Source organism: Antedon mediterranea, chromosome 10, assembly GCF_964355755.1.
Source record: "Antedon mediterranea chromosome 10, ecAntMedi1.1, whole genome shotgun sequence".
NCBI classification, from domain to species: domain Eukaryota; kingdom Metazoa; phylum Echinodermata; class Crinoidea; order Comatulida; family Antedonidae; genus Antedon; species Antedon mediterranea.
Window position 1 is genome coordinate 13,293,297 of NC_092679.1, and position 25,021 is coordinate 13,318,317.

Genomic DNA, 25,021 nt, shown 5'->3' on the forward strand with positions numbered 1-25,021 from the left:
AATGTATTTTCCCTCCCACGACAATTGTGGCAATTTTGATACACCACGTGTATTGATGCAGGCAATAGAAAAATATTGGATAAGAACATACATACAAATGCTCTCTATTATAACTATCGATATAAAATGAACATAAGTTTGAAGTTTTAAGGTGTTTATATTTAAAACAGAAAATTGCATGTAAAACATAGTTTTGTATGCAAAGTAAGCACTGTATTAGTATAAATAATATATCAATTTATTGGTATAGAGAAACTGACATCCTACTATTAGATCTGTGGGAGTTTTCATGGTACAATTTTTATTAACAATGAGGAAGATTATAAAATCTATGAAAATTAGAAAAGGTCAGCTGAATCAAAAATCCAATCCAGAATCTTTTTGAATATAATGAAATATGTACAGCAGTATTGTCAACTCGGGAAATTATGTTAACTTTGAGGTCATTTTCAATAGTGTTCACGAAGGGCTACTAAATTCATAAATTATTCTACCTGTATTGGTCAACTGAAGGCAACCGTAAAGGTTGGTTCTTCTCTTCTTCAGCCAATATTGCATCCAACATCCTATCAAGAGTCCCTCTGTAAGATAATGTTGTTAATGCCTCCATCCAATTGCTCTTTTCTTCAGCTGTCTTTGCAAAGAACATGACAGGAGGTGACTGATCTCGTGAAACAATTTGAAAGCAGTTTTTCACATCTAAGAGATAGAAATAAATGACACGTTACAAACTGGCATATGACTCAAAATATGCTAAAGTGTTATAAAACTGTAACACAGAGGTCAATTTTTCATCTTTAACCTTTTTTTTTTTTTATAACCTGAAATTGTTGAGTAAAAACATATCTTTCAGGCAATACTAAAAAAAAGATAAGTCACTGAACATGAACTTCAAAAAATGTATTTTAATTTAATTGGTGTAGCAATTGCGTGTGTTAGTTTTGACGGACAAAATGTTGTTGTTTTTCTTGAACAAATAATAAAATTATCATAACTATGTCTTATAATTTATTTAATTATGTTTAATATACTACATTTCAAAGTATAAATGCGGAAAAAAAATTTCTCAATAATCACATAAAAGTGTTTTTGTCTTTAAAAAATTAGCATGCAATTGGTGAAAATTTATTATGCCGTTTTAATTGTACTTTAATCACTGTAAATCCTTTGGTTATTAACTATTCTTGATAGAATGGCAGAAAGTCATAATGGCAAAATGTTTTATGAGGAAAAATAATATCAAATGGCATATCTTTGAAAATAATGACATTATTTGAGGTGTACTTGCGTGTGTTAGTTTGACAGACACTACGCTTGCGTGTGTTAGTTTGACAGACGAAGCTGTGGGTGTGGGTGTGTGTGTTGTCTGGAAAACACTATTGGGCATGTAGTTTGAGAAAAAAAATGATAAGAGTACACTTTAGGTGTGAAGGTTGGCTATTTATTAAAAATTACCAATATTTTAATAAAATCCAAATACCGTTATGTAATCTCCGACATACAGTAATTTTCACTTGGCAAATTCAACTACCGGTATACAATACTTGCATGTATAAAAACACAACTAATGTCATCAAAATGGTTTGAAATATTTAAATTGAAAATTAATCTGAAACAATTATCTTAATTGCCTAATTATTATACAGTCAACATGAAAACGTGCATGATGCATAAATAGAACATCTTTCTCTATACAATTTTGAATGGACGGCACCTCTTGAATTAGTTTTCGGGGTTGGTGAGCCCTTATTTATCTCTTCTATTTTTACTTTTATTTTTAAAACCATTCTGAAAATACAGCAAGTACAGAAAAAAATATTAATTTTGTATTTATTTTATTAATATTTTTATTTATTATATTAGTAAATCTATATGTTTTATTTATTTAATATTTCTTTAAATATTTTTATTTATGTTAGTAGGCCTACATTTGATTTATTCTTTTATATTTTAATTTGTTTTATTTCTATTTGTTTTAATTTAGTATACTTAATTATTATTGAGTTAATACTAATTAAATAGCCTGTTAGTTACTTAACTATATTTTTATTATAGGTATTAATATTTATAGTATCTATTTATTTATAATTATATTGGAATAAATTTTATACTTCAAAATTATTTTACCATGCTAATCATCAACACACAAAATGAAACTAAATTGTTTAATTCCATTAAATTTTTTTTTTTATGAAGTATAAAAGCTATTAAAATACGCTATTTGTAATTGAAATGAAATACACGATCTGCCAAATCCTTATATACACGGCCGCCGTCCGTCAAATATAACGCACGTGTTCGCCAGCGCTCCTCCGGAGACGGAATACCAGCGATTGCTACTTGTTTGAAGTATAGGCTTAGGCCTAGTTATAAAACCTAGGAATTACATGTATTAAAACTTGAAAAGAACATTCCATGATATTAAAATTAACTAAAATCTAACCAATAAATATGTCAAGGCCTAACGCACGGAAGAAATATCTGTCAAATATAACGCACGATTTAGAAAGGTCAGTCAAAACACTGAGCAAATTAGCCTAGGCGTGTGCCTATCGCTGTCGCTTGAGACAGTTCGCCCTAATAGCCGTACCGAGGTAATTATTAGGCCTAAAATACCATTAGAATTAAATATATAAAGCCTAAACTATGTATTTATGTTCTAAATGTATTTATTTATGATTTCTAATAATGTTAAGTACTTACGTGCGTTATATCTTGCGTGCGTTATATTTTTGACAGAAACTAGTTTTCGTTGTTTAGCGACGCAAGTTTACATTCTGTGAAGAATTTTTGCAGCGGGAAGCCATCGCGGGAGCTATATTTGTAGGCTGCCATGTAGTATCGTCTGTTTGCTCATTCTCGGCGGTAATGACAGGAAAACATTGCGTGCGTTAGTTTTTGACAGACAATGGTGACATTTTTTTTAAATCGGGATTTATATACAATTAAATTACATAACATTTAAAATCTGATGCATTATATAGAGTAAACATATCCTTGAATTGTTTAACATTTTGGTTTTCGTATTGCCGTTGTTCTAGGCCTAACCCAGCCTAGGCCTAGTCAAACTTGATTGTTGACGGACACAGTAACGCACGTCAGCACAAGCAAAGATATTAATTTATTATACAAAAATAAAATATTGTGGTGTCAATATATTGATTTTATTTATTGTTTATACATGTACTTCCAATATCCCAATCAATATTTTTTATTATACTTCACAATTATCAAATATAAATTGGATTATGAAGTGACACTCAAAATGTTACAAATTCATGGTGTGAGAATAGGCCATTATCACAACAAATTTGAAATTTAAAAAAAAAATAGTGGGTGGAGTGAAATGAAACTGTGTAAGTTATACCGTTGCATGTTAAACTATCTATTAATTCCCTACACATATTAGTGTATAGTATATAATATTTTTTATAAATACAAATTAAAATGGCATTTTATGTAACACCTTAGCATATTTTGACTCATATACAATTGGCTGATTGCTAAAGCCATATTGGGAGTACCTCAATAACCAACTTTGGTAAGAATGTTATTAATTTCCGATGACTAGAATTCATTAAAACTAGTTAAAAATATGTAATAAAATGAGTGTAATGTTATGGAATTAGCACCTTTTTTTATATGATATAAAAATGCCTAAATGTATTATACATTTAAACATTAAGAAAAAACGTTCTGTAATGCCACTTTTTAAATAACTGCTATTTTACAATCTGCTTCAGCAGAATGGAAACTACACATACCTTCAGTGTCCTCTTTATCGACAACATTAATTTTCCTAATGACATAGCATTCTTTAAAACGATACTCTGCCGGTGTACTCGTCACAGACCTTCTTGTATTTAATTTCACACAAACCATCATCGCATCAAATAGATAAACATGTCTTTCCGTCATCTTGAAGTTGAAAGAAATAGATCAAGAATACAAAGTTGAGAATCTTTACTAAAACTTTACTTTACAGTACGACTCCTATTAAACGGACAGCTTCAGGACACAACAGCTTCCACCCTAAAAGGGTTGGCCATAGTATTAAAAGATACTTCCCCTCGTTTGTTTCACAGGAATGTGTGATAATTAATAGCAATGTCCAATGTATTTTCTTTTAAGGAATCACATGGTATATCACAAACCTGAAGTTACTAGTGTTTATTCGCCAATGCCAAGAATAATAAGTGCATGCTTTATGTCACAGGAAGATGTAAATGATGAACCAACTCCAAATGGATATCCAAATGGGTAGGGGTATATTATTTAGCAAAATATATTTTTATGGATCTACATATTAACTTAAATAGTGCAAGAAAAAGTTATTATGGTATATATAAATAATTACTTACCCTTTTGCCTACCCTCCCTAGATTCCCCTCCATAATAAATTCATTACACACACTACATATGTCTTTGCCTTCAAACCCCTCAATGCTCTTTTGAATATTGTTCATCCTTTTTACACTTTCTTGCTTAGCTGCACTTCTCCTCTGTAGTCTCATAAACGAACCCCTGTTGTCAAAAAAAAGACATTGTTATTAGAAGAACGCAAGAAGCAAAATTCATGGATTCTAATTGTACAAAATCTGAATCAGACAAACACAAAATGGATCATATACAGACTCATAGCAACAATTTGTCAGCAAGAGTTTTCATACACACATAAACACACAAGTTTGTTTTAGTAGCAAAATAAATCTACTAAATATACTGTATTACCCAAGTTAGTGTTAAAGAGCTTGAAAGATCAATCACAATATAGAGTTAAAATAACTTTTCTTTTATTTTTATTTTAACTACTTTTAGACTTTTTCAAAATTGTAGCTTCCAAGTAAATTATTATTTACAGAGACATGATGTGGAACACAACTTCAATACAACTAAGTTAAGTTTTATTCAAGTTTTCACAAATATCAAAAGTTTGCAAACAAAAAGAAAGAACTTCCTCTTATTGCTTCTGCAACAGACCTAAGCTGGGAGATTTTGGGTAACAGAGCATTTTGGTAATGAAAAAGAAACACCTAACACCCTCCTCCTCCCCATATGCATTATTAAGTGTGTGGTACCAAAACTGAAGAATTGATGTAAATTAAGTAGTAACTTCATTTTCAATCTGATTTTAAAAGAATGTCGTTTAATAAGTATTTCATATTTTCGAAAGAAATGACACTGACATACCCTGATCGCCTCTTTGGTAAACCGCCAACACATATCCTCTCAAGTTCAGTTTGAACCGCCATTAGTGCCCCAGATGCCTGAAAACACAACATCAACATTAAATTTAAAACATCAGAATCAATCAAGTTGCCATCAAACAAGTTAACATTCTGTTATCAAGTTTTGACAAACAACAAGTACATTTAACAAGCCAACCATGGACACCCTTTCCCTTTAATGTTCGGTTTTTACAAATATTCTTTGAAAAAGTGTTTTTTGGAAAGAATTTAGGACCATTTAATTTGTTTAGGTTTTAATTTACTCAATCAAAGAAATTCATTTTGTATAAAAAAATCCTTCCTACCGTATAAACTTTATGCGGTAGATAGTAAACTAATAAGCTTCGGTGACTAACCCCAAACTCTACAATTGGGGTAGCCACAGAAGCTATCACAATATTAATTTAGTTAACTCAAAGACGTAATAATAATTAACTAGAGAGTCAGCTAAAAAAAACCATCATCATTGAAAGGGCCATACGACATTACCCAATCAGATGCACCAGTTTGAAGAACTCACTGCTTGTTCGCATCATACACTGTTGGCTAGATGACTCTCTAATTAATTATGTAACCTCTTTGACTCAAATAAAAATCTGTTGTCTTAGCAGAAGTTAAAATCAGAGGTTAGCAAGGTGAAACAATAATATGATTAAAGTGCTAAACAAAAACAATTGAAAATTGTTGATTATGTAAGTTTTGCATTGCTCAAATTCTCATTCTATAATATTTGTATGATTCAATTTTTCTTATTGACAGCATTTATAGGTTTTAGTTGCATAAGCTTTTACCAGTGTGGTTTTGTTGCATTGTTCATCAAAACCTACCTAATTACATAAATATACCCTTAATAGGTTATATTTAGCATTAGTGCATCCTAATCATTTTTCTATGTTAATGTCTATATAGCATGTGATAATTATACCGCGTCTAATATTTAGCTAGCGCCTTATAGCATAAATTACATTTTGGCTTAGAAATCTTGGTGCATAGTGTTATTATATGGCAGTTGATTAACTGAAAAGATACAAATTTGTCAACAAAAATCATGCAAGAACAAAATCAGCATTAAATAAAACATTGTTGCAAAGGGGTAGTTATACCTACCGGTAGGCAATAACTCCCGACTAATATTTATACAATGAAGATTTAAAATGTTGCGTAAATTGACCATGCTATATATACCAAGTTTGTTTCCATCTCTTAAGATCAAACATGCGATGTATTTTTGGCTACTGTTAGTAGCATACAGTTTTATTCTAAGCAGGTTTATTATAGAATTATCAGGTATGGCTAGCAATTAACTTTAGGCATGTTTAGAATCAGAATCTGTTCAAACCCAAATAGTCTAATACCAAGCATTTAGGCATTTATTCCTATGGACTACTATTAGAAGTCATAATATACAAATAATGAATGTTTAATAGTGCGTACTATTGCACGCCATGTGACCCACAATCGTCCAATCAAATGACAGGAATTTATTTAGGTGTTATATAATAAACAATATTCATTACTGACTTAAAAAAAAGGTTTGTTTGCTGTTATGTTAAGTAAAGTACACAAAGTACATTTTTAAAAGGAGGGACAATTTTCTTTCCCCACGTTCTTAAAACTTCTAAGACATAGAAATTGAAGCTATAGTGAAATTATAACAAAGTTTTGAAAATGAAAAAACATTAATAGAGTAGAACCGTAAAAGGAGGATACCTTTTGGACTTGTAGGATTTTTGGACAGCAAACAGACACTTTTGTTTAGGTCTAAGTCCATAAACTATTATTAGTAATAATACATTAGTGCATATATTTAGGTGTAGCTATCAACAATATACATATTAGGACCTCTATTAGATAATTACTTGATAATGACAAATTAGTTATTTGTTATAAAGAAATATTATGTTAAATTCTAAAGCCATAGTACCTGGTTAATAATAGCCCTTTTATTAGCACAAGTACTGACTATGACAAAATTGGCCAATTCGTGTTCAAACACCAAGCATATAATAAATGATAATGACAGTTGAAAATGAGGTAAACAAAAAGCATATTAAAAATAATAGGTGATACAAACCACAGCATTCTAACATAAAGAAAAAATAGAAAACAGCAAGCACATACCAACATGCTAAAAATGCATACTTAAACAAATAAATACAGAATAAAAAATAATATATTTAAAAAAAAAAACAAAAAAAAAAAACACCAAGATAAAAAAGAGGGGACACGAAAAGCCTCAAAACACGGAGAGAGATTATTTTTTTGATGACAGACCCTGTAGTCTTAGGAAATGCTTTTAGTTTAATTTTTTTTCTCCCAGTTTATTTAAAAAGTCCGCAGGAAAATGAGGCAGTCCATTTGTGAAAACAAGAGTGAAGTGATATGAGTTAGCTATTAAACATGATTATTAATAATTGATTTTTGTTAGTTTCCTTCAGATTTGTCACATTTCAGGTGTGTCAGACAATGGAATGAATTAGTGCACATAGGTTGAGTACTACACTCAATAAGAGGGTGGCCACAATCAGAGGACGTGCTGAATCCGAGGGCGACTAAAATTGCGCAATGTCAAACGTATAAATTTATCCACAATTGATTGCACCCCGACTGGAAGGGATCACCCTCAGATATTTGAGTGCAGTTTTAGGTGGGCCTAAGTAAGTTAAGGGTTGTCTGCATTTGGTACCTGTTTAAGGCTTTCTTTGTCTTCCTCGTTGGGAGAAGTTTTCAGCAACAACTGAAAGAGACGAAAGAAATGGTAAAAAATACTACTACCACACATACAGGGATCTACCGTATAAATTTGAATCAATACCCATGGGGTGTTTTGGAAGGTGGTTTATTCGAGGAAGATCGATAATCAGTTGGTGAATACTTTCAAATTGTCTGCAGTTACATAAAATTTTCGTACACTTATTACATAATTTCAAGATAGCACTGTGATTTTAGTTGCTAGATATAAGATGAAATAAATGCCCGGGCATTTTGAAGAAAGAAATTCTTTTAAGCGACAGGTTAATCCAGTAGAATGCTTAAATCAAGAAAAAGAATTTATTCAAATAAATACGGTATACAGTCCAACTTAAAGCACAGGACTACAAATAATATGGCACAGACGAATACTCGGGTGGTGTAAAATAATGGACACATACGTTAAAAAGGGGTTAAAGGTCATGGCAGCAAAGTACATTTTCATGCATATTGTGACAACTTCTAAATTATTTTTCAGACAACTTTATTAATCTGGTATAAATAAGGTAAATTTGCTGTTGTACGCAATAATAAAAAAATATGAATCAATTGTTAAAATGACATCACATTTTTATTGCAGGAAGCTAAACATGATACTTGTTATTAAAATTCATACAGTAAATAAAAAATTATTCAAATATATTAAAATAAGAACAATTTTAATATCTTTAATATATCTACTTTTTCTCAAGCAGACATACTGAAAATCCAATTTTAAACACAAATAGCATTGCATTTAAAAAATGTATTCACTACATTCTGTTCTCTTTCAAGTATGAATTTTAGTATAGTATAAATAGAGTCACTTTTATAAACAGATAGTACTAAATTAATATAAAGAAAACAATAAATTTAAAATAATACTAAATAGGTATTAAAATAAATTTGCTGGAAACAAAATCCCTTTTTTTTTTTATGTAGAAAACTCTAATAAAATGGATTTAATAAATCAAATTTAGGAATTATCACTATAGGCTTGATATTGATGATACTGAGAAATTTTTTCATGATATTTCTAATCTGGTTTTCCATAAAAAAAATTCTTACAGTATATGATAGAAAGCTTGTTTAAGTCTTACAAAGACTTGGATAAAGGGTATTTTAAACACTAAAAACTTAAAAAGTCTTTGCCAGTTGACTTCAAAGCCAATAAAATGATTGATACATTAAGATGTGCCTGCATTGATCTCGCGTCTACTGTGTAGTAGCCTAGGGCTAGGTTAGGTGTATTCGCTTTGTCAAAAAATTGAAATATTTAAGGTAAGTACATTCAACACCCTTCACTGTCTGTTAACTCTTCGTCTATTTCGTTTAACATCTCAAAATCGATTGGCTACCAATGAGGTTTCTTGATGAGTGCGAGACATATACATAGCCTACTGTATTATTTAGGGAAATAATTGAGGCATAGTAAATTGACAGTGGTAGTGTCAAAGGGATTTTGAACTATTCACCCAGAAAACGCCCAAAAACATAAATAGCAATACATAACAAAGTACACAGACAAAACAATACAATTAGTACTACTAAAATACACACTAGTTCTACAGACCAATGAAAAATAATGCAAATACAATAAACCATATGAAGAAAAAAGACACAAAAAAAAGAAAAATAAACAAAAAGAAAAAAGAAACATCCTAATATACAGTACTTCAAAGTTGGTAGAATGTATGAATTTAATATTTTTTAAATTCCAGTAATTCAATATTCCGTGTTATGATTAAAATAGGTTTCACTTAACATTCCTAATTAGACATTGAAGTTAACAACATTTTATTTAAATTTGTTACATTACAGTACAAGTTTAAAAAGACATTTAGTAATCTACATTAACTACAGTACTCTTCTGTTCTTGCAGTCTTTTATCATGTCCACAACATACTGAGTTCCGTTGCTGCTTTGAATTGTCTACCTTGTGGTGCTAATGTTGAGTGGTAAATGTAGTCACTTGAAGGGCTAGCCTTATACACCTAAACCACTTTAGCTAAGTTTAAGTTGAGGTCAGAAAAATGGTTAAATATAAATGTGAATGAGGAGAAGAATAGCCAGTGTCTTGCAGCGTAACTTGGCCACATACAACAACTTTCATCTTTCCTAAGAGTCCTTTGTGTTGAGTAGTCAGTCACACAACGACAGAGGTCCAGATGGATCAGAACATCGGGGAAACCCCAACTCTTCATGAACAATTTATACATCGGACCTCCAGTTTTAAGTGCTTATCCAAGAAAATGTTCTCTGACCACCATCAATTTTATGGCTATATGCTGTGGTGCCTTATCTGATAGGCCACTCGAATGTAAATGCAATGATTCAAATGTTGAAAGTTACTTTTCAAACGGACCATTTCGGTCAAAATAATTATAAAATATACATGACATTAGGGAGCTTTCGATTTGCTACGACTGGGGACCAGCGAACAACGTAGGTCAGGTCAATCAATGAGGGACCTAGAACCATCAAAGCTATGTCGAGGTGAGGAGAGAGTACACACATCCCATTATTCTTGCACAATGAATTACCATTTGGTCGTTGGTCAGTCCATATCAAAAGCTCTCTATACCCTTTGAATGTTTTTCTCAAAACTGGATGAGAAAGTATACCATTAGAGATGACACGATACAATGACAAATAATAGATTCATTTGGAAATTGAAAATTATCAGTGTATTGGTAATTAGTTCACTATATTGTAGTATTTTATTAACTCCAGACAACTGCATTCATCTTTGTCTATTAAAACCAGGTGTCATATTTACAAAAAAAAAAAAATCTTGATTCAAAATATGTATATAATAAGCATCAGTATCATAGTAAAAATTTGCATTTAACCAGACCAACAATAACATACGGACATCAAAAGAATAATCTACACACTTACAAATTTAAAAAAGTAACAAACAAAATTTACTCTTTAAAAAAATCACAATAAAAGTAGAATCATGCATATAGAATTATTTAGAGGCATACCTTTAATGTATCAAAGTAATGATAACAGTGATAAATTGGTTCCAGTAGCAGCTTAGGTAACACATATGCTACAGCATCTTTGAAACCATGGTTGATTGTCTGGAAAAACATAAATTTAGATAATTAATATTGACAAAATATCAGACATTCCAACTCACAATTTCGTAAGGTTTACAAATGTGTTTTAACAGATTTAAAATTCATCACAAAATATCTCGGAAATGGTTGGAACGTCCGAAATATTTTACAGCTAAATGTTTTCTGTAACTCTTATACACTGACGATACTATTTTTTGCATTGAACAAATAATTGGAAATCAGTTCATTTTTAAAAACTGGAAAAAATACTGTAAGATACTTCACAAGGAAGTAAGCTCAACACAAGCGAGTTGACCAATAACAGTTTGACCATTTCCATAATCCATCACTTGTGATTGTCAACTAACTGCTACACACAGAATTATATTGAAAAAAACATCGTACCGTGATACAAACATATCAACTCTTGATTATACTAATAATATTTTCACGTATGGTTGAGTAAACTAATGCTATGAATTTACTCATTATTGAAACAATTTGAGAAAATCATTGTTTTTAAAATAATAATGCCCACATTGCGACACATGTCTTTATGATAGACTAATTATCAGCCCACATTGTAAACAGAATACTACAACCTACTGTACTCATAATCAATAAAATATTCATAAATGAATGTGACTCATACACTTGATTAATAGATTGTCAACAACCATGAGATACTTTACAAGTACAGTAGAAACTGCCCTTGAGTTTAAAAAAGGGGTTTTCCTCTTGGATAGGTTATTAGAGGTATGCAATGCAACCATTCATGCTTATGTATCTCCTGTATACAAAAAAAAGGTGTCCATTCCCAGGAAGGTATCAGCTTACCAGAAGTTTGCCAATAGACCAAGATGATCAAGTAAAATGGCTGAGCGGTTAACGCAGGGCAGCCATTTACACTTAACTCTATAATAACAATAGTTTTTGACCGTTACTTACTATAAAACTATTTACACAAGTTATCATTTACAGTACATGATTAAAAAAACTATACAAAAAAAACAAAAAGAGACACAACTGATACAATTTTTTTAAAAAAAGAAAAAAAATTGATGATATACAAGAACACATATAATCAGAAAACATATCTTTGTTATTAAAGGACAGTGATTTGTTTATATAAATAACTATATTGTTCTAATTGCAATGAAATAATGTCTTAGTAAATTATCTAGAACATTTTTGCCTATGATGATCCTTTAGAATATGCTTGCAAACTCCAGTGTAGTGTGTGAATGTGTAACTAGTGTGATCAATTGCAGCCGCCATATTGTGTGGTCCCCTCTCAATGAAGAATGACTTTTTGAACTGTGATAAATGGAGTTGATGATCTAGTACTTATAGTATATCTAGGTAGTATAAAAAGTTTATAAGTGTCAAAGGTTTTTGTTATAAATTGAACATGATAGCAAATCTAGTTCAAAGATGACTATTGAAGTGTTGTATTTCACACCAATATGATTTCTGTTGATGAGTCAAATAAAGGTGGGTGTCAAGTTTGATACAATTATAATCATGATTCAGAGGCCACAATAAGGATCGTTTGAAAAACACAGACAATTTCTATTAATTCTTTGATATTGTTGATAAATTAGGAAACTTTATTCTACCATATATTTTGGTGTACAAGTCGCACCTACCTGTGTATAAGACGCAGCCATAACAGAGACTGAAATATTAGTATTTTTTATGTAATCAATGTATAAGACGTATTTATTTCTAGGCCGAAATTTAAACATTTTACAACCAAAACAATGGTATTTTATTTATTTATTTATTTATTTCATACTCATCCAACAGCGAGTAACCCGCCAATTACAGGATAAACTATTTAATAATTTCACAAGACAAACATATACACAAGATGCTCTACATAAACAAAGACTTATTATTAAGTCTTTGGGAGTGGAGTTGTAAATTGTCATGAGAAAAAAACCCTGACATATGACAGGACTTGAACCCAGGACCCTTAGATTTGTAGCCAAGCATCATAACCACCAAGCCACAGCTCCACTTTAATAATAAAACAATGATATTTCAGACCCATTTATTAGAATCAAGATGATATGATTTTGTTTGTCCTTTATTACATTGTAATCAGTCTCTAGTTCAAGTGAACGTTCCATGAAAATGGAAATGCCCACATTTCTTCAGTTATGATGCACTGTGTGGTAGGGCTAGCCTACTGTATGTGTATTTAAGTGAATTTAATTTGAATGTCTACCTTCTATTAAAAAAGTGTTTCCTCCTTTGTATACTTTCTTTTATTCCAATTTCACTGAGAAATTTATTTCTGGCAGTTTAATACTTTATGGTTTTGATTTAGCTTTTAGCTTATTTTATATCTCCATTGACATTCAGCCACTGATACCCACAGCATTGTCATTTTAGATTTATATACTGTACTACTATACATACAGTAGGTACTCTTTCAAATTTTCCCAAAAAACATAACTATGTCCCTGAAGTGCAATTATTTCTTTAAGCTTGATTCACACTAGGACACAAGGGTACAGTATGTGCACAATATGTAATTTGACCCATGAAAGTGGTAGTTCAGATGATCCGTCAGCTTTGCAGACAAAAATTCCAGCCTTGTTCTGATATAATCACTATCGATGCATTTCGGCGATAGTAGCAATTACAAGGAAAAATTTCTAGATCTTCTGCTCATTGTGCAATCATTTTTTTAAGCTTGGTGCCCATTAAAATTAAAGGGTGTCTGCACTAAGCTACTGTTCAGATGATCAGTCAATTGGATTATCTAGTGAAGTTTTTTTAAAGGGTTTAACAATAACAATAGACTGGGAATAAACTGTTCTATTGTTTTCCTGAATCTTCTGCAGGACCCGTTTTTTTACATTTTTTATTTACTAGCAAAGCACAGTTTAATGCACTTTATACATTGCAGGGGTCCCAAGTCTACCGCTACTCGCGGTAGTCTACCGCTTTTAGTACCCATCTACCGCGCTACCGTTATCTCGACGTTTTCTACCGCATTTTGATTTTTTTTACCGCATTTTCAAATTTCCCCATATTTTTGGCCAAATTGATTTACGGTTACACCCAGGCTCAGCCCAGGTCAACAATAATCAATAAATAACTAGACAAAAGTGAGGCAGGATGTTGAAACAATGTCTATTCATGCAGTCTCCGTGGTCTATTATTGTATTTTTATTTGTATGCAATGCCTTTGTTAAACCGTAACAATAATATAAACATGCACGGGTACTACACGCCGGACGTAGAAAAAAAAGAAGCGTGCAACCAACCGTGAATCAATCACGTGGTCACCGGAATACGCGATTATCAATTTTGGGAGGATCCAAGTTTTAACTAATAAACGCTTTGATTACACAGTGGTTGAGACACGTTTTTAATAGTTATTACATTTTTAAACACCCTCATAATTAATGGACTCTACCAATGTTGATCCGCTGCAAAGAACAACAGATCGCACATCGCACGAGGTTGTTGAGGCGGTGTTTTATTTGGTTTTACTGTACGATCCGATAATACAAGCATATGGATTCGCCAAGCAAGTAGGCCTACGTTTAATAAAAAATTACCTAAGATTGTTGTAAGCTCTTTTGTTCAAACTTGTTATTTATATAGAAATAATCCACCCGTTCCGGCATGCACGCTAGGCCTCTATTCTAGCCTAGGTCTACTCCTCGATCGATGTCGATGGTGGGGAATTTCCCAGCGATAAGAAATCAGCGAAATAGCTCATAAACGGCCTACATTTTAATGTTATATCTTTAATGACAGTGTAATTACGTATGGATAAAACAATATAAAACTCAATGTTTTTCATCTGAAATAATATGATAACTCGCGTAATGTAGCATAAGACGGATTCGGAATAGTTATTTCTTATTATTATTATTTTTTTTTTGGGGGGGGGGGCGTTTAAAATGGTAGCTAGCTAGGGCCTAGTAGAAGCCCTAGGCTAGGCCTGTGCCTATGTAATTAAGTTAAATTATTTTATATACTGAATTTTAGTTAAAATACAGTATATATTTTTTAAATTCTTTGTACTGAGGATGTGTCCATAAAAAAAATAAGAATGTAAAAATACTGATGGATAAACCTACAGGGGCGGATCCAGGATTTAGAAATAGGGGGGGCGTAGCTTTGCGAGCGAAGCGAGCAAACATTGGCTGGGGGCCAGGGGGCCGCCAAGGGCCCCCGGTCGGGGTCTAGGGGCTGAAGGCCCCTGGAAATTTTGGCGTTCTAGCGCATTGTAAGTCGTTTAAAACGATTTACAAACAATTCATAATGTCATTTACCAAACACTCTAAAGCTCGCAAATTACGACATGTGGAACATGCAGCTGATACTTACCTAGGGTACCAAAGCAAGATAACAACTTGCCTGTACTTTACATCTAAATTTTTACAACGCGACGATGTTTTTCAGCTTTTATATAAGCATAAACTTGTCCTAGCCTAGGCCGGTATTATTTTCTTACACGCGCGCCGGGTCGATCGCGGTGACTACTTCTTCGCATCCATCATCCATGCAGCTAAAGTAAAATGACGTCACGTTAAAGCGGGTCGTCACAGAGTCTCATGCATATTAATGAAGCAAACTTGCTGAGAGTGTTTTCCACCACCACGCAACACATGCGACGCGAGATTTATCGAAACTCCGAGCCATCGACTGACGATCATGTTTTTGACAATTAAAATCACGGCATATTCAACGACCTGGTTTAAACGATCGTTTAAAAATTAGCGGTCCGGCTCGATCATCATTATACATTATATTTAGTGATTTGAAAAAAACAAAACACCCCTTTTGTCATCGCGATTTGTTTATGAGAATCATCGACGGAAAAGCAAATAAAACACTACAAGGGTCATGAAATTCTGCATGCAGCATTGTTAATATTTTAATAGTATGTTTTAATAAAATATAGGCATAACGGGATAATTTTCATAGGCACTACAGTCCTAGCCTTTGTTTTTATTGTATTTAATAAATGGGCGCGTAGTGTAGCACTGACCATGTGACTTCATAAACTCTATTGATCGTCGGAGGTACGTACCGCTACTCTACAATACGGGAGTGACGATCACAAAGGATGCCGACCTGCTTAGTAAAACGCGACCAAGCTCACCACGTGGCTTTTATCAACTTGCTCCTTTTAGTTTTACACATAACTGTGAATGATCGTTGGTAACTACGCTAGAGATTGATAGTACACAAAGGATGTCGACGTACATGCTTGGTGAAATGCGATCAAGCTGACGATGTGCTCCGACGTACTATTTTCACTATGAAAATGATACGTGTTTTTATAATCTATTTAATTTAAGCGTACGCCCCACACGCCCCCCGCTAGATCCGCCACTGAACCTATGTAAAAATTAAGCCAACTTATGTGTAAATATTGTATATACTGTATATGTAACATATTTAGTTAATTAATTAAGAGACGTAAACGACACGCGTGTTGATTTTCGATTCCCCGCGCGTTGACTTTCGACGAATTGAATGTGGTTCACGACAAAATCTCCTGCGAATGGACTTTCCCAAGTTGGGACCTCTGACATTGTTCCTTCCAGTTTAAGATTTGTTAGATTGCAAATGCGTCCTTCAAATTACTAAGGACAGATGATAATATTTTACTCATATTCATATTATTTTCTTTATTCACCAATCAATCAATATTGCTATTGTTATTTGTTAAATAATATCATTGAGGTAAACGACCTGAACGTATAATACTTACTTCAAAGTACATTAGCATGTGTGGTTTTGCCAGCAACCGGCTTAATGTTTCTCTACACTCTTTGCTCATAATATCCCTAGCATAAGATGAGTAAACCTCAAACTCAGCAGCCTGTAAAAGAAAAATAAGTAAATATGTATGAAGTTCAAAGAATTGAAACAGTCACCAAGCATAATTGTGCTTGGCGGAGGTGGGCAGGGACACCCACATTCAAATTCTTCCACCCACCATAAAACTAATTCCAAGGACTTCCATCAAGCCTAATTCCAGCGCCCACGAAGGGAAGTTTTGAATACCTAAACATACTTGTTAAAATAAGAAAGTTTATTTATAATGAAAAGCCTTTGCAGAGTGCATGGGAACTAACACAGAGAAAACTACAGTTTGCTGCTAAGTAGTGTCTGGACAAAAGGTCAACTGCAAAACAACTGTTAACATGAATTAGCTGCAAAAGGATACAGGCTAACACTTTAAATACGGAAATGTATGTAAGGCCCTGTTTCTGCTGCCAACTAAATACCGTATATTATACGGTATTTTTTTAATACCGTATATATACGGTATATTTTTGGCAGCAGAAACTGCGCTCATAAAAAATATACCGTATATTGTATACCGTATTCTCCCCACAAAATTTGTGGATAAAATACGGTATTTACAAATTTATACCGTATTTTTTGTACCCGTTTCTGCTGCCAATAAAAAATACCGTATTTTTTTTTTACATGACAAAAGGTCGACATTCGAAATTTTTTTTTCTGTCGCTGTCAGCTGTTTTACACACGTGTATATATATATTCGGCGAAAATGTGGAGCGAAGACGTCACAGTTTTACTAAATAAAATTGTGTGGGGAAGCTAAAATGTCTGGCCAACTAAAAGGTAATAAAAGGGACAACCACATTTATAAAGACATTTCTAAAAAAATAAAGCAGGAGTATGGAATAGACTTGTCTCCAAAGCAAGTAAACTCAAAGCTGAAGAGCCTGCGAAAGCAGTACAACATTGCAAAATACAATAACTCGGGGAGGGAACGAATTAATTGTCCCCATTACGATGTTTTCTGTGCTCTCACAACATCTCTATCACTAGGGCTAGGCTGTTGAAAGTGAGACGTAAAACTTCCTTTATTGCGACTTTTAATTATCGATCAAATAAATGAATGGCAATTTGGGTAAAAAGATGAAATTTAACACGACCACCCAAGAAGTATTGTTAGCAGAAACGGGGTACTAAAAAATACGGTATAAAAAATACCGTATTTTATACCGTATTTTTATACCGTATTTTGAGCAGTTGCAGCAGAAACAGGCCCTAAGATAGGAAGAAATGGAGATCCATCATCGGAGTTTGTGCTGCGAGATCTTCTTCATCTTCATTTTCGCAAGTCCCACAATAAATTACAGAACTAGGAGGCCTACTTTAACCCTCTTAGTCCCACGGGCGGCGTTAGACACTCCATGGGACATGCGTTGAAAACCCATAGTCGGCGTCACACACCAAACGTACCTTCTGTGTTTGAGGGCGATAATCACTAACTTCTACTTGTCTGAGGATTCTGGGATAGCTTTTATTCGATCAAGCGTAAAATTTTCTTTCGAAAAATGTCAACGAAAAAATTTTCGCTATAGGAAAATCTTTTGGAAACATTAATTAAAAACTGATTAATTAATCAAAATCATGTTGTTTGTGGACTACACGTTTCCCGTATCTAGTCAGACAACCGGAAACACTGACTCCTTTGTTGAAAAATGTGCAACGCGAGAAGGATTGTTTGTAGGCCCAAGCAGCACGTTGTCAGAATTTACTCGCCTGAGCAACTTGCTTGTAGTGGGCATGCTCAGACTATTACGATGGTGATAGGATGGTTTGATTGGGCCTAGGCTAAAATTGTACGATGGCGGTTTATTTGAATAAAATAACTCGTATCTAACTCTCCTATTATTACTTTTGTTCCAAGTAAATGTATATTTATAGGTATGTATTATAAATATTTGTTTCTTGGGGTTTTCTAAATATCATTTTATTATCGTTTTTATACGATTTTTTTTAAGCAATTTCTTAGAAATTTTATTTAAAATTTTTTTTTTTTTTAATAGATACATTTCATAAATAAAAATAAATCATACACTTTAAATCATACACATATACTTTATACATAATTTTACAGGAAATTTAATAAGGAATATTTGTTTTTAGAAACATATTTTCATACATTTATGATAAAATGATGAAATTACTGTTTTAAAAATGTCAACTCCCTGGAGTACTATAAAAATGCTGTTCTGAAAAGAATTCAGTTGAGGGGAAATGGCTCTCTCTCGGGAATTTGGAACTAAGATGGTTAAGAAGTATGTGTGACAGTGGCTGTGTGTAGTACACCGAGGTAACCACCTACTTGTCTCGAAAGATTTACAGGGTTCTAACAGTACACTTGACATACGGTTTATAGAAGATTTGTTCTACCACCAGAACCATGGAGTGATTAAACATCAACCCTATGTTCCACTGTCACCACCGCTAGGGCACTCAATCATAAAAATAGTTAGGCACGGTAGTTAATGGACAGGTTACACTACCTCTGCTAATTCTTCAAAGCAGTCGCCGATGGATGGGTTAGGGTTGTTTTCATCAACCATTTCCAATGCATCTTCTAAGTATCCTAATAATGTCATTGAACATTCATGAACATCAAGTATGTTGGCAAAAATTGCTTCAACCTCCTACAAAGATTAAATAGATTAACATGTTTTAGTCATAAAAAAAAGTAATTAATAATAATTATAATATATAATTTGACTAAGGATTAAGGATAAGAGACCATAAAGGTGGCATATTCTAAAAGAATGGGTAGTGTTTGCTTTCCCTTTGAAAAAAGAGGGTTCAAAACCCATCATGCTAATTTTTTTCTTTTTAATGAGAGTGATAACTTTGGGTTAGGTGTATAAACTATAAGTTATATTCAGGGTATAGGTAACCTATTTTTGCCTTAACATATTAGGAAATAAATAATGAAACCTGACCATCCAATGCGATTGTTTGGATTGTCATCATTCATAAGCAGGTTTTCACATGGATCAAGAAATGTTCAATCGAGGAGAGGTCATCAATGGGTAATGCAAGAAAACAATCAGTTTAATAATGGAATTTGAAATTATTATTATTATTATTAATTTGAAATTATACAAACCTCTTTAGCCACCTTTGATTCCTTGCTTATAAAACCCCGAAAAACCTTTATTATAAGATTGAGGTCTCGGATATATTGCGTTTCTTCAAGCACCAAGTCTTTTACAATTTCATCATAGGTAGACGAATCACAGCGCACTGGTGTTTCATCCTCCAATGTAGATACCGAGAGTTCTTCTTCATCATGATGAAACATATCCATCAAAACCTAAAATATTTAAAAAAAAAAACTTGTTTACTATCTTTGATGCCAAAATAATAAAACAATAAATGCCTGGAATATGCTTGCTTATTTATGTCCTAAGGATCGTCATTGACTTTACCCTTGGATGGGACATTTAGCTGTCCGTGTACTGTAAAGAATGCATACATTACTAGCAGTTTCTTCAGCTGATGTGATGATCATGTAATCATAGCCTATTAAGACATTTTTCATATATTTTTAGAGGCAAAGCACAACTGTTAAAAATTTCCAACTGAAAATGTGTTTTTATTGTAATTTTATTTTATTATTTATTATTTGGATGTTTACTTGTTCAATGTCTCTATGGAGTAATACCTGTTTTTTTAGGGCAGGGTAAACTTAACGGGATGTGATGGCTGAAATAGGACGATGTGAACAAAAATAAAACATCAAATATAACCAAATAACGACAGCTTGCATCTTTGGCGATTTCGTTATTGGAATTGTCATTTTTAGATGTTTTTTCCGGTGGGTTTATTTTGCAGTTGCGGTGTTATGTCTCACTTCCTGTACTTCAATAATCAGCGTTTAACACGAAACATTTAGAAATACAGCATTGATACGTACAGTACACATGATTATTGTTGTATGTATACCAAATACTCATTCATTTATTAAAGCGCCATTCCCTACGTTTTTTAGATCTAATTTAAGATCACAAACTATATTTAATGTAAAAATAATACTATATGGTCCTATTGTGATAACTTTTTTTGTCTTTAAACGGTTAAAAATGTGAAAAATAAATCGATTTTAATAATTATAGCGGCCCGCTATAAATCCCAAAATGCATTGCGCGCGGATTGATATTTTTGTTTTTCACCTGTAATTCGCCCACTTTTCGATCGATCGTGAAGCCAAAACAAATGGAAGACTCCTAACTTTTCAGCGAAAATACCGGGTTTTCCCCAATTTGTATCAACGGAGTCTGGCAAAAATAGAAAGACAATTAATGCAGCAACTATACAACGTCAGGCTAGGTATATAGCTAGCGTACGATGTTCGTACGTTACCGATGTTTACCAGCTAGGCCTACAAAACTAAGCCTAGCTAGGCTAGGCCTGAGACCGTCCACGAGAGGTCGATCGCCGCGAGCTACTTAGGTAGTGCATTGTTTCTCACTTTTTATCATAATTTACCATAAAACGTACATTTAAGACAAGGAATGACATGGTTTAATGTTTTTAAAGTGATATATATGTATTATTTTCCAAAAAACGTCCAAAATTGCAGGGAAGGGGTCTTTAACTGAACATACTGTAGCATTTTACACCACCATTTAACTTGTCCAGTTTCTTCTATCATTGTATTGTTTAAAATATGTCAGTTTGTGCAACTACTATTTTCCAATAAAAATGTTTTACTAAAATAATTAATTGTAGAAAAAGGTTGTTGTTATCCTAATCCATGTCAGTTGAAATACATTAAAATGTGGCATCAATACAATGATACTACGTGATAATCCATGTGACATCAATCCTGTAAAAGGCATGATATTCCACAATACATGTGACTTTAATACTCTTCTTCTTTCCCTTTTCAGGGAATTTATTGGTTCAAAGTATATTGGCCTTTGGCCCTAATACAAACAAATAAAAATAAACTATAACTTAAGATAATGGTTAATAATACAGAAAGAGGCATGACATATATCGCAACCTACGGCATCAATTTCAATACTGTAAGCAACAGAGTATTCCACAATCCACATGGTATCAATGCCAATACCGCTAGACATGGTATTTCACAATCCATGTAAAATCAATGCCAATACTACTGGAGTCATGGTATCTAACAATCCATTATAGCATCAATGCCAATACCGCTAGAGTCATGGCATCTAACAATCCATTATAGCATCAATGCCAATACCGTAGTCATGGCATCTAACAATCCATGTGACATCAATGCCAATACCGCTAGAGACATGGCATCCCAAAATACATAGCATCAATGCCATACTGTATACTGCAAGAGGCATGGTATTCCACAATCCACATGGCATCAATGTCGATACTGGTAGAGACATGACATCCCACAATCTATAGCATCAATGCCATACTGTATACTGCAAGAGGCATGGTATTCCACAATCCACTTGGCATCAATGTTAATATTGGTAGAGTCATGGCATCCCTCAGTCTACTGTATAGCATCAATGCCATACTGTATACTGCAACAGGCATGGTATTACACAATCCACTTGGCATCAATGTTAATATTGGTAGAGTCATGGCATCCCTCAGTCTACTGTATAGCATCAATGCCATACTGTATACTGCAAGAGGCATGGTGTTCCACAATCCACATGGCATCAATGTCAATATCGGTAGAGTCATGGCATCCCACAATCGATAGCATCAATGCCATACTGTATACTGCAAGAGGCATGGTATTACACAATCCACTTGGCATCAATGTTAATATTGGTAGAGTCATGGCATCCCTCAATCTACTGTATAGCATCAATGCCATACTGTATACTGCAAGAGGCATGGTATTCCACAATCCACATGGCATCAATGTCAATACTGGTAGTGGTACTGTACTCCACAAAACATATAAATGAGGCATAGTGTTAAACAATCCAATGGCAGCACTGTCCACACCATTTAGACATGGTATCCCACAATCCATGTCAGTATGGAAACCTTCACTCACATTGTTCACAAGGTATTTAAAGTTAAAAAACAATAGGCAATTATCTTAAAATGTTTCTCAAATACCAGGCCTCAAATTTTACCGCGGCCACCGCGGCCAGTGCCGTCGGTGCCCTCCCAGTTGGCCTCAATGCCCTCGAAAATGAATAACACCCACGGCCACTACTGGCCTGCCCTTTTTTTTGCGTTGGCCGCGAGCGCCCTTCCCGAGTTTTACCACAATAAAAACCACTGAATTAGATAGAAAATAATGTCAAGAAGATTTGTTTACACGACTCGGACGAGACGCAAAACTATCGCCTCTCTTCGTTGCAAGGGGATTTCCCTAAACGCATTTATTAATACACAAACAGTCCCGCAAACAGTAAACAAAACATCGAACATTGTAATAGGGTAACTAAAACAATATCATCCCGGCCGCCGTGCGTGGTAAATCATGGTATAGATAGTACATTAAAATACAGGGGTGTAAACTGTTAATAATCAAGCTAAAAACGTTCCTCGATCGGAGGTTACTGAAAGTATTAAAGTCGCACAATAATCGAGCTAGCCGCCTTCGATGAAAAAAATATTACACGCACTCGACTCCTAGCTAGCCTAGCCTATCCTCCCGCCGCCGATCCGGTCGAACACACGCAATTCAATGCATTGGGAAAACAATTCTATTTGACGCACACGCACCCTCTGATAAGAAATTTCACACACAATAACGTCGTGTGAGAGCGAGTACGCGCGGAGGATCAGCGGATCGTTGGAAAAACAATTCCTTTTGACGTACACGCACCCTCTGAGAAGAAAATACCATGTGCGTTCCTGCATGGTGTAGTCCATTATACGTGTAAAATTAGGGGTGTTTGTTTACCTTTAGCACCAAAGTTAAACCTGCACCTCAACCCGAAGATCGTTGGAAGTATATCATATTTATATTTTATCGCACCCATCTCAATAATCCAGCAGACAGATCATCGAAAAATCTTGTTTAACAACGTCGTACACTAAATTACCAAACGCGTTTTTACCGAATTCAAGGAAATGGTATAGTCCAGAATACACGTGCCGAAGGCTAAACAGAGAGAGAAAGGGGTCGGTGTCCGTCCGTGTTTTGAATTCTTATAAATATGGGTTATACTGTACTAACAAAAAAGCTTCAGAAATCGAAACTCGGAAAATAACTATAATTTATATTCTACTACATAATGTAATTGACTTGATTTTTACCGTGGTTAACACTCTGTATGAATAGTTGTAGGTAAGGCCTACAAACAAATTGTTTTTGTATCATGTTTTCTCCGTCGGCTGCTAGCTAAGTAAGGCTGAGTAGCTTGCTGTTGTAAGGGTTTTTATACCTGTTCCGGGCCTTAATTGGTTGGCTTCACATGCCTTTTTATCGCATTATTTGAAACTAAACGAAACATTCAACACAGGACGGTAAACTATAAACGCTGAACATCGTACCTATTTATTATTTATATGGATCGTAAATACACGTAATATTTATATGAAATACAAACAGATGTATTGTAGAAGACAGTCCTACTACTACTCCGCGATCTGATGAATAGGGGGAAATCCCAAAACATTTTGCGGGTAGAATTTTTTTTTTTGAAAAAAATTCCACCCTCAACCGGAAACAAGCTATTTTTAAATTTTGGCCTAGTTATTAAAATATTTTTTAATTTTGGCCTTGGTGCCCCTTTGATTTAAAACAAATGGCCTTGGTGCCCTCCCATTTGGCCTTGGTGCCCCTAAAATCAATGAAAACCGGAGGCCAAATGGCCTTGCCCCTAAAATCCCCAAATTCGAGGCCTGAAATACTGTATTTAAGTACGGTATGTTAAAGATAATAATACAGTCATAGTAGAAAATCAACAGTTTTTATTTAAAATCAATAGGTAGTTTTCCCAATCCTACGAAAACGGATACGTCACGCACACGTTTTCGTTTTTGGTAAGCCAGTAAAAATCTGTTTTGTGAAATATTAAGGGCGCCGTCCAAAATATGATTGCGGTAAATTTGAGCGAAGCGCAGGTACGTGTTGCTTGGCTGCCTAAGCCTAGCGTAACATCAAAGCGAGTGAGGACTTTAAAAACTGCTATTTATCAAAATTGACCTGACATTTTAGTAAATTACTTTAATAGTAAATTACTTTCAATA

At 33.7% G+C, this 25,021-nt stretch overlaps 1 protein-coding gene across 2 annotated transcripts in view; it reads right to left on the reverse strand.

The window, feature by feature from the left end:
* LOC140059993 (son of sevenless homolog 1-like) overlaps positions 1 to 25,021 on the reverse strand; it is a 71,764-nt gene that overhangs the window by 18,486 nt on the left and 28,257 nt on the right. The window contains exons 5-13 of one of the 2 annotated variants that reach the window (XM_072106012.1): positions 19,965 to 20,171; positions 19,354 to 19,497; positions 16,776 to 16,886; positions 10,949 to 11,047; positions 7,915 to 7,965; positions 5,191 to 5,267; positions 4,362 to 4,524; positions 3,765 to 3,918; positions 495 to 699 (exon numbers count right to left, since the gene is read on the reverse strand). In XM_072106012.1, coding sequence (XP_071962113.1) covers positions 495 to 699; positions 3,765 to 3,918; positions 4,362 to 4,524; positions 5,191 to 5,267; positions 7,915 to 7,965; positions 10,949 to 11,047; positions 16,776 to 16,886; positions 19,354 to 19,497; positions 19,965 to 20,171 — 1,211 coding nt within the window. The remainder of the gene's footprint in view (positions 1 to 494; positions 700 to 3,764; positions 3,919 to 4,361; positions 4,525 to 5,190; positions 5,268 to 7,914; positions 7,966 to 10,948; positions 11,048 to 16,775; positions 16,887 to 19,353; positions 19,498 to 19,964; positions 20,172 to 25,021) is intronic. The other variant, XM_072106013.1, reaches the window with a different exon arrangement.